At 42.7% G+C, this 10,864-nt stretch overlaps 1 protein-coding gene across 2 annotated transcripts in view; it reads right to left on the bottom strand.

Moving 5' to 3' along the window:
• The window catches only part of LOC114062792 (transmembrane protein 132B-like), a 108,452-nt gene that overhangs the window by 14,285 nt on the left and 83,303 nt on the right, over positions 1-10,864 (bottom strand). For both annotated transcript variants that reach the window (XM_027894641.1, XM_027894642.1), the window contains exon 3: positions 9,769-9,909. In XM_027894641.1, the coding sequence (XP_027750442.1) occupies positions 9,769-9,909 (141 nt within the window). The remainder of the gene's footprint in view (positions 1-9,768; positions 9,910-10,864) is intronic.

Below are 10,864 nucleotides of genomic sequence, written 5' to 3'. Positions count from 1 at the left end.
TAATGCTGGGGTGTTTTATAATGCATTTGGCAGAGATGATTCAAATAAATCAAAGTAACAAACTTAATATTTGCCTGTCTAGCAACAGCACCTCCTAACAATAAAGCGAGTTTAAATTTTGGCTAAATGCCTAATAAACGAGTTGTTAGCTTTTGTACTTTAATGCACTGGCTATTAAGTAAGCAAGTCAACACATCATGAATGGAATTCAAATGTGTGCAGTAGGCTCTGCTACAAGTCAAGCTCAGAAACTGGTAAAAGAGGGAATTAAACAAACCTCAAACATCAGCTCCCCAATTTCACATTCATTCAATAATCTTTTCCAGTCCTATTATATCAAAGCACAATCCAATTATGGTACCTAAATCTCAGTGTACAGTTGCCAAAAATAAATTCCTTAGCAACACTTTCAACGTACCCAGAAAGGTTTCTGCGCTGCAGAAAATTCCAGTTTCTGGTTTCCACGGTATTTACAGGTGTGACACACTGATGCCTGTCATTATATGTAACATGGCTCACCATCAAGACTTGTATTTTCCACATGTTGGTGTCTCTAATTGCAGACTCTGAGCACCTCCTTTATCATTACACCTGCCATCTGCAGAAACAAGGCAGGCACTCAAAGCCAAGTATGCACTTAAGTGGCACCCTCCATAAAGGTGCTCTTCTGAGTCTAGACTTCAGTTTGCCAAATGTAACAGGTTTCTGATCTGGGGCTGTATAAATAAGTACAATATTTACAGAATAATCAGGCAATGCTTTCGTGGCATAACAATTTCGATCATGTCTCCTCCCTCCCTCTGTGATCTCCATAAGGCTCACTGAAGCTCTCCCAGCACTGAGGTGATGTGAGATGCCTAAAGGTGCTGCACAGATACCTAAACACGTGCAGATCCCGCATTTATAAGATGAACTGCACTAAGAACTGTGTTTCCTGGATGCTCAGACCAAAGAAAAGTCTCCTTTGAGTCATCAGGAGAAAAGAAAAAGGTGATTAAATTATAGAAACAAACCCCTAAAATCCAGCACACCATCAGTTTTGTTCCTTGAGTCCGGACATCTGTTATGAGAGTGACGAGTTCAGCAGCCATGGTTACTTGGATTTATCACTCAGACTCAGCTATTAATTAAGCACGGCTGCAATGTGCACACACAGGTCTGCAAAGCTTTAGAAATCCTCCAGAACTGACAGATTTTTGTCACTGACCTCCTGAGGTAACTCACGTGCAACCATCCAAACACACTGCACGGGAAACAGCAGACAGGAAACCAGCAGAGACTTTGAGAAGCCCATTGACTTCTGAATATGTCATCATTCCCTTTGGCATCCAACGTGGAAAAAGAATGCAGGCTCCAGTGGATGAATAACGGTTTGAACAGTCATTCACTCATCTGCATGCATTTGAAATTTGCTCCCAGCCTCCCTGCCACATTCTCGCAGTCCTAATTATGCAGACTACCCTAGCCTGAAATTAAACTTTCCCAACTGTTACATCAATATTAAGATTCACATCTTGGAATGATATACCCAAAACGAAGGTAATTAGGTCAAATTAAAAAAACAAGACTCATTTCAGAATTATTTGGCTCATCTTTCAAAGGACATGTCACTCAGAATAGGCTTTGGATCAGGTTCTATTGACCACACTTGTGAAGAATTTATTTAAGCCATTTCTTTGCATCTTCTTTGCTGCACCAAGGAAGAGACCAAAGGATCAGGAGTTCCACTGATTTTTTTCTTTATTTTTTTTATGCTCTTTAATTCCACATTATCTACAAAAGCAAAGTCAGGTATTAAAGATTACCTTTCATTTTCCTTATACCACCTAAACTGCCAATACAGAAAAAGGAGATCAAAACTTTAAAGGGCTTAAATTCTAAACTAAAACTTGCCTGAATAACCACTTCTAGAAGTTAGAAACAGACTTCTGGAAGAAAGTCTTCAGCCACAAACACAGCTGGCAACTGCCTTATCTATCAGCAAGGTGAACAAGAAATCAGAATTTGCTTTTTTGAGGTAAAGATCAAAATTGTGAATGAACAACACCAGGGGGTCAGACCTGTATGTCACTTTTCTCATGATAAACCTATTTGTTTTCTTTCCATTGCTACCATTGTTGGTGGGATATAACAAGGGACTTGCTGCCTCTCAGCATGTCCTCAAGAATTTTTTCTCAAGGAATTTTTTCTTTCCTTTAGTTTGAGTCTTTAATTCCTCAGGCTCTTACTCACCAGGATATGCTACACATAACTCAAGTTTGAACCTTCTCATGGGAGGTTCTATACAAAGACAGTTTGCCATCAGAGTCCATTCTACCCAGCAGGGTAGGTAGACACATTTTCTGAGGCATAACCAAACCTTTTAAGCAAGATGCAATTTTTGTAAAATAAAAAAATATTTTTCTAATTCACCATGTGTCCATTAAACAAACGCAGAAGGAACTTCCTGCATATTTCTCTGGATTTACATAAAGCTTTCTGTCTGTTTGGCAAGTTAAAATACCTTTCTCAAACACTGATTTTTTAAGTAGCACTCATGTCTCCGTGTTATATCATCTGCCTCCACTGAACTGAGTTCTTCCAACAAGATATTCCTCATTTTCCAAATTTTCCAGACAACAGTATACTGACTTTGCTGGGGCTCCCCGCTGCATTGCACAACAGGGTTTTTTTCCAGCTACCAAAGATGAATTTGTTCAAAAAGAAATCCTTGTGCCATAACACAGGCACCACGCCAGGAAGGATGGAACAAGAAGAGTAAGTCAGAACCTTCCCGGACTGGTGAGCTGGGGCCAGGAAGCAATTATCTGGTCTACCAGTCAGTACTCCCTCTGACCCCTCTCTACTGGAGTTTGTACTAGAGCAGCAGTGAACCCAACTAAGAAAGAGGCAGAAACAACCATCCAAAAGAGCTGGCTGGCCAGGAGAGAATTATTGGGGTTTCCAGGCTATTAGGCTCCCAACAGGAGATGGACAGACAATTTCCTTGTTCTTGGTCCCAAACAGAAAAAAAAGAAATTATATTTGATCCTTGCACCACAGCTTTCTACAATAAGTAGTCCCTTGTACCACTGCAATTTGTCTATTATTTTTTTGTCCTCTGTAAGCTACTGTGAGGTGTCGGTGCTTTTATCTAAGAGGAACATTTCCAAGCAGGTCTGGGTTCTTTCATACAAAAAGACATGGATGTAAAGAATAAAGGTTAGTTAAAATTCTTCTAACTCGAGTTTTCTTTGTGACTGAATAGAGTCACTTATGTTTGAAAATATGTGTGGATGCTTCTTGCTGGAACACTCTTTATACAAAGCAGAACAGACTCCATCATTCATAATAGAGGTCATAGCCTGAAAACTGGTACATTAGAGATAAAATCCTCTTCATCAGTGGCTCAAGAGACAGTGCTGTCTTGAGGGCTGGCCAAAGGCCAGGGAATGAACTCCTGCAGGATCTTTAGGCCATAGGCACTCTACATTCGAAGCACATTTCTTTGCCCATAACACCTCTGACCCAAGGGCAGCAGCAAGTGCATAAGAATAGGAGGAAAACACCCAAAAGCGCTGCACCACAAAATCCATGGCTTCTTCCTACACCTTAAGCACTTCTGGTTTTAGATTCATACCTTTCTTTTCAAACTAGCTGCCTTCATAGAAATACAGCTGTAATGATGGAAAGAGGCCCTAAGGAAGTCTGATCACTTCACCTACATTAGACTAGTCCGGTAGGGGATGACAGCATTTGCTTTCCTTTCTCATCTCCCCAGATTTTTTTCCCTCAGCTGTTCTCTATTCTTTCCTGTCTGCTTTATACATCTTCTTGTGCTTCTTTGCTCCCTCTGCTCCTCTTACTCATTCACTTTGGAGTACTACGTGAACTTCATGGCATCCAGCCCACAGCCTTTGCATGGCCTAAAATAAGACAGAGCAAGGCTGTCTGTCTTTACCAGTTACTGCTCTTTTGTGTAAAGCAACACATGCAATTGATCTTCTGTCAGACAACTGCTGTTGCTGATGGCACTTTACACACTCAGTGTCCTGGGGCCAAACGAGTTCCTTTGGCAATAAACACATCAGTGAGTGTTTCAGTGCACGGCCTGATGCCTTCCCCTGTGTGGTTAACAGCACACTGCTGCGTGCCACTGCAGGCTGCAGCCACCTGTCTTTATAGGCTTATTTATCTTACAGAAGCAACCAAATTCCTCATTCCAGCACCATCATGCCCTGTGCTGAACTCTGGATACAACCACATCAGATCCTCCACAGGACCAAGTCACTGCAGTGAATCACAGAATCTGCTGAGTTGGAAGGGACTCACAGGGATCATCGAGTCCAACCCTCAGCCCTGCATAGGACCATCCTCAAGAGTCACACCATGTGCCCCAGAGTATCATCCAAATGTTCCCTGAGCTCTGGCAGCCTTGGGGCTGTGACACTGCCCTGGGGAGCCTGTTCAGTGCCAAGCACCCTCTGGGGAAGAACCTCTTTCTAATATCCAACCTAAACCTCCCCTGACACGACTTCAGGCCATTCCCTGAGGTCCTGTCACTGGTCCCCACAGAGAAGAGCTCAGTGCCTGCCCCTCCTCTTCCTCTCCTGAGGAAGTTGTAACTGCAATGAGGTCTCCCCTGCTCATCAAACCCCGTGGACCACAGCAGATCTGCTTTGGAGACAGTGGGAATGTGCACCACACTACCACTGCTTGATGGCATGTGAGGTTGGAGGCAACACAGGACCCAAGCGTGTCATACTGGAGCAGAGTGGTGGGGAATTCAGTGTGGAAACACCTCCAAAAAGCTGTGAGAGAGAGCTCCAATCTGGCCGAGATAGTGCTGAGGACTGCCAGGAAACCCCAGAGCACCCGGGGCTTCCAGGTGGAGTAAGTGCTTATTGCCCTCGGTAAAGTGGGGACTGGAATATGTAGGGCAAGAACAGAAAAAGAAGGGAATTATTTTAAAACATACCTATAAATACATAAAATAACTGCTTTTTCTGTTTTAGAGATATATATGCAGATTACCATTACAGTTTCATAAAATAAGTTAAATAATTTGAACTCTGTAAACACCTCTTAAAATAGCAAAGAAATGGAATGATCGTTATAGAATCTTTATTTTTCATTCAAGTTTAAAGACAGATGATGTAAAATGCCAGAGCTGAGTTGGTCTGTGTCAATTAAAAAAAAAAAAGTATAAATTTCCAGGTACACAGAATAAATACTTCTGAGGACACTGGGGAAAAAGCCTTCTGAAGATTTCACTCTCCCTACTTCTGCATTCTGAGTGTCCCTCATGCAAGTTTAATTTATGCAGTGATGGATATCCTGAGAGATGGAAGGTGTATTATAGACATGAAGATAAAATAATCCCTAGGTGAGAAGAACCAGTTTGGTCTCAATAACACTGTACTCAACACTGCAGGTAAAATCAATTTTATTAACTTTGCTAGTTAGCATAAATATAACCCTTCTGATTAAAATACTAGTTTTTCAGAGGATCAGACTCTCCTTACCTGGTAATAATCCAATACAATTTAATGATAGTGTTCCTGAGCAAGGAAAATTATCTCTTTCTGTACTCTCTTTCAGAGCTGAGCTGCAACTCTCTGACCTAAGCTTTTGTGTTCTTGCCATCCGGACTGTCCTGAACCAAAGGCCAGGTCATATTAAGTTTCTTTCTTCAGCTTTCCATCAAGGAGACACCGAGCACCACGACCATGAAATATGTGGGATTGTGGGGCCTTTCAAATGAGACCACGGAAACTCAGCTCCTGCTCAGCAGTGACTTGAAACAACCTCATCCGATAAAATGCTAAATCACTCTGGTAAAGCTCCTGAAATCCCATTCCTTGAGACATCAGTGCTGAGTTATGGGGTACAGCAGCTTGCCAAGATGGACCAGGCTCTCAGGGCACCATTTTGAGCCCTCTTGCCCTACTCCCACTGCAGGCTAATTTGTGGCATTTCCTGAGATGCTTCCAGAGAACTCTCAGGAGCAAAGGACGCAAGAATTGCAAGGCTCCATCCATCTTTTGGCAAACACAGTGGGAAAAGCCTGCACGGTCTTTACAAAAGTAGGATCAGTTTTCTGGAAACCACAAAGGGTTTGCGTCTGGTAGACTCCCAAATTTTGGCCTTGTGGTTCAAAACCAGTTTTTGCAATAATTCAATACATAGCCCTACAGCACAGGGTAAGATCCCAGCCCTCCACAGACTCAGCTGTTCTGCACAGGGGGCTGAAAACACCCTATTTGCTCTTAGCCCACCAGCCCTGACTGCCTCACTCCCTGCAAGATGCGTCTGAACTCAAAGCAGAAATCCATAAAGATTCTTTCCTGTGGAATGCAAGTGCTGCAGACATAAGCAGGACTATTTGTGCTTGAGGCAGAAACTTCTTGAAACAAACCACACTGCTGCTTCAACTAACCCCACCAAAATTCACAGACTTCTGCCCCAAGGAGAGAACATGAGGGAGAAGAGATGCAGATGGCAACAATCAATCTCCTCACTCAACAAGCTACCCAAAAAGTCCTTTGAGATAGCAGCAGTAAGGGCAAAACAAGACTCCACACAAATCAGAATAGATGTGGGCATACTTGTCTGTGTATATTTAAAATAAATCTCTTCTTTTTATACTCTTTGTTCAACTACATTATCAAAAAGAGGTTTTAAATACAAGCTTAAGGGACTACTAAAGAGGTGAATTTATGAATGTATTCCTAACAAAACACACTCTGGAAAGCTTTAATCTATGAATTGTGACAAGCTTGGACAAAATGGATTTTTAATAGAATATAATGTAAACTGCCTGAAACACTGTGATAAGGAATTTTTTTTTAAGTAATGCACAGAATAGGCATGATGCACTCTGCATGAAAGGAGGAAAGGTCTTAATTTAAAGCATTTTAATGGACACTCAATTTGCGTAGGGAAATGTGAGAAATGGAGATGAAAAACTCAGGATAGAGATAACACTGCAGAGGGGAGAAGGAGAAAGATTAGAAAAGTAAGCAAATTTGAAAATGCTCCAGCTGATAACCGTGGCTGAAAGGAATGCAGACTGGATGAGGAACATGTCACAGCCCAGAGCCACTGTTCTCCTGGCAGGCAGTGTCTGTCAGCGGCTCTTATCAGAGTCAAACACTGGGGAAGAAAGCACAACCCAAGAGCAAGGCAGGGGAGAACAGACCTGGGGAGGGGGGCAGGGCAGTAGGGAGGGTCAGGGATTTCAGCAAACACAGCTGTGACTCGCTGGAGTTTCTCGATTTCACCGGAGCTCCTGGAGCTGTCCCTCTTCCCAGAGCCCAAGGGAGGCTCAAAACCACCACAAATGTGGCTCATTCTTTACTCGGAAAAAAGCTAAGCCAGGCTCAGTCCTGGCTTACCCACTACTCTACTGCCAGCATAACGCTGGGCAAGTCAGCAGAACTGAAATTACTTCCAAGAGACAAAACCCCATCTCCCCCGAGGTAGATGCGATTCTGTTTACTAATAGCCACTGCTCTGCATCCAAAGAGATCGATCCTGCTCTCTCACACATAAACTGCCTTTAATGAAGCTCCTTGATCTACTAAAAGGAGGAACAGATGAATCAGGTCTAGTGACAGTTTTGCCACGTTGACCTTGATAGAAGGAAGCTCAGGTCTCTGCTCATTTAAATGAGACAGAAGAATTTCCACACAAACACTTAACATCCTTCAAAAGAAACAGGAGGGCCACCATTATGACCAAAAAGGCAAATTAAAGTAGAGATCAAAGTTAAATATTTACTCTAAGTACTACAATATTTGCAAATCTAGAAATGATCTTTCAGCAGTTTCTATTTGCAAACTTTAATTAATCCAAAAATATTAAACTAATCTCACAAAGGAAAGGGTCAAAGTATTAATTAACTTGAGATTCATTGCTTTTGTGCAATTTAACAGTTCAACACAAAGCAAAACCCAGTTTTAATAAAAACTAAGTTACTGTGACAGGTATAATTTCATGGATTAGTGAAACCACATAGAAGGCAATAAGCTTCAGCCTTCACGCAATTTTTTTGTCTAGCTTTCAAAACAGTTGTTTCAATTTCTGTAACACCAAACGATGTGAAGTCTTCCTTTAACCTCTGCGTTTCACTTTCCAACTGATGGCTGTCCACCTTGCTCCAAACAGAACAGAGGTCACAGTTGTTTGAGAAAAAAATCCCCACTGCAAAGTTGAGCAGAGATCAGACCCTGCCCAGACACCCTGATCATCCCCCGGATGGGCCTTCACTGCTGGAGCCTCCATGTGTCACTGAGCAGCTCCAGGACAAGCACAGAGATCCCCTCCAGGCCATTCCCCTGTGGTTGAGCTCTTACCCCACCAAAGGGACTCACTGGCTTCTTCAGCATCTTTTGGAGGAGTTGGGACTTCTTCCCAAAAGGCAGAGGACTTGGAAACAAAGCATACAGTGCCAAATCCAGCTGCCAGAGCTCTGCTTTATCAGTACAGTAGCCCAGGAAAACAAGGATGGATGGTGGCTAGAATTTCCTGCATCACAACCTCAGAATTACAATGGACAAATGTGCTTGGGAAACAGGAGGGGTCTTCCCGGCCCCCCCCTCCATGTTTTTTTTGTTGTTGTTTTGCTTTTTATATAACTGAGAAGAAGTGCATGAAAGAGCTGATGAACTGAAAGCCTTGCCTGGAATTCATGCCAGAAGGCTCTGTAGCACCTCACCAGAGACACTGAGTGGGGAATCACCTCCCCTCACTTCACGGGTTTACAAGGCAAATGTCTGCGTCCCACTCAGTCGCCTCCACTCTGCATCGGCCCTGGAGAGGAACAGGCTCTTCTCCTTGCTATTCATCAGGCCTGTTTTACACATCCAAGAGGACTCTCACCTCAGCAGTGCCTGTTGCTCAAAAGTAAACTCACATTAAATAACTTTCCCCTCAACACTTTTATGGCAGGTATACCCAGGGCTGGATGGGATTTGTTTGCTCCTCAAATACAGCTGCAGAAATTAAGCAGAGCAGAAACTCTCTTTGCAGTGCAAAAACTCTGACAACAATCCTCCTAGATCCAAACAGTTGCTAGCAACCACTTTTTCTCCCTCACAGGAGTTTTCAGAAAAAAAGGGGATGGATGCAAAAGACTCCGCAAATAAAAATTTTGACACGAAGTTTTGTGATTTCCTAATTATTATACAATTTCTAGCTAAATTTATGCGCAGTGTACTTTAACTGCATGAAAACGGAGAGAAATTGCTCGTTTTGTAAAATACGTAACTCTGACTAACAATGTAAATTTCTCCTTACCTTTGATACAGCCCGTGGGAGCATTACCATAACAAAGTACACAGCATTCAGCAGAGTTCATTGACACTCGGGTGTTTTGCAGCAATAATGAGTAAAACTGAGTAGCTGTTACTTTCATAGATTTTCAGATAAAGAAGGCAGCATTGTCCTATATTGCTTTCAATTGTTCTTCATATTTCTCCATTTTAGTTCATTTTTTTCCTGTTGGCCCTTTGGCAGCAGGAATTCTGCTGCCCTGAAGGTTCACGAACAGCGAATGTGAGCTAAGGACTAATGGGCTGCCTCCAATTTAATTAGATAATCTACTCCCGAAGCTCAGAAGTGAAACAAAGGGAAAAATCCCTCATCAGATCACATCTAGCTTTTTCAAGGAGGCTGAGGAGGAAAAAATGCTGCTAATAAGAGCAGTATGGCTCACTACAGAAGCTTTTGTACATCTCTCACAGCACTTCAGCAAGAGTTATTGCAGGAAAGCCTGTGGTGCCTCACCTGTCCTCTGCTCCTGGGTCGTTGTGCACGCAGGTGACGGTGGCCGTGGTCCTCGCACTGTCGGTCTCCTCCTGAACCCCCCACTGGTCGGCATCGCTCACTCTGATGTCCGTGATCTTCACACCTGGGGCTGTCCTGATTCTGTTGGGGAACAACAGGCACTGCTTTAGTTTACAGATCTCCTACAAATCAACCCAGAGAGGTAAACAAGGGAGAGCTGAAGGGAAATACTCCCTCCCCCGTCAACAACACACTGATACGCTGCGACCACGAGTCACTCTGCCTTAAAAAGATAAAACAGGTCCAATCATTTTAAAGAGATGAAGTATGAGTTTCATTATGTGCAAAGCCAGTCAACTTTCAGCTTGAGCAATGTGGAGAGATTAAGAACTGTTTCTACATCAGTGGCACCAGTCTGATACAAATGAAGCAGATGTGACTAAGCATAAGTTGATTTAATTTGCTGTGTCTGTCCTGCAGTTAAAGATGGAGAATAAAAGGACCGTGATATAAAATACATCCTCCTGCCAGCAAACCTTTGGGAGCAAGGTGTCTTCAAATATTAGGGCGGTCTGCATGAAAAAAATGTGTTTCACTGATCAAAAACCATCATGCAGGAAGGAGTGAAAGGGAATAAGTTATTCCAGATCTAGGACTGAGGGATGAAAATATTAATGCCATTGCATCAGGATCTATCAAACAGGGCATATCAAACTCTTTCTGCTCTAAATAATCTGATGCTGACATGGAGAACCTTGATTTCCTGAGAATGGTGAGAGTCTGAAATCAGTTTGGTAGCTGGTAAATATCACCATTTTTTGGCTTAAGAAAAAAATTGCCAAAAAAAAATAAAAAGTCCATGCTCCAGCAGGGCTCAGCGCTAGGAACAGATTGCCAAGGAATAGGAAACAAACTGCTTTTAATAGCAGGGACTTCATTTGTGCAGCTTGACTCCTGAAACAAGCCTGGGATTTCGACAGGAGTGCAGCAAATATGCCTAGAGAACAATTAGGCAGAAAGCAACTGCTGCAGAGCCACGTTTGCCACTACTGTGACTTAATTAATTAAAAGCAAAGCCAACAGGGACCTCTTAGTT

Source organism: Empidonax traillii, unplaced genomic scaffold (assembly GCF_003031625.1).
Source record: "Empidonax traillii isolate 1590-97213 ecotype Southwest subspecies unplaced genomic scaffold, ASM303162v1 scaffold435:size587000, whole genome shotgun sequence".
NCBI lineage: Eukaryota > Metazoa > Chordata > Aves > Passeriformes > Tyrannidae > Empidonax > Empidonax traillii.
The sequence above is the reverse complement of the archived record's forward strand: the minus strand, read 5'-3'. Positions and strand labels throughout refer to the sequence as shown.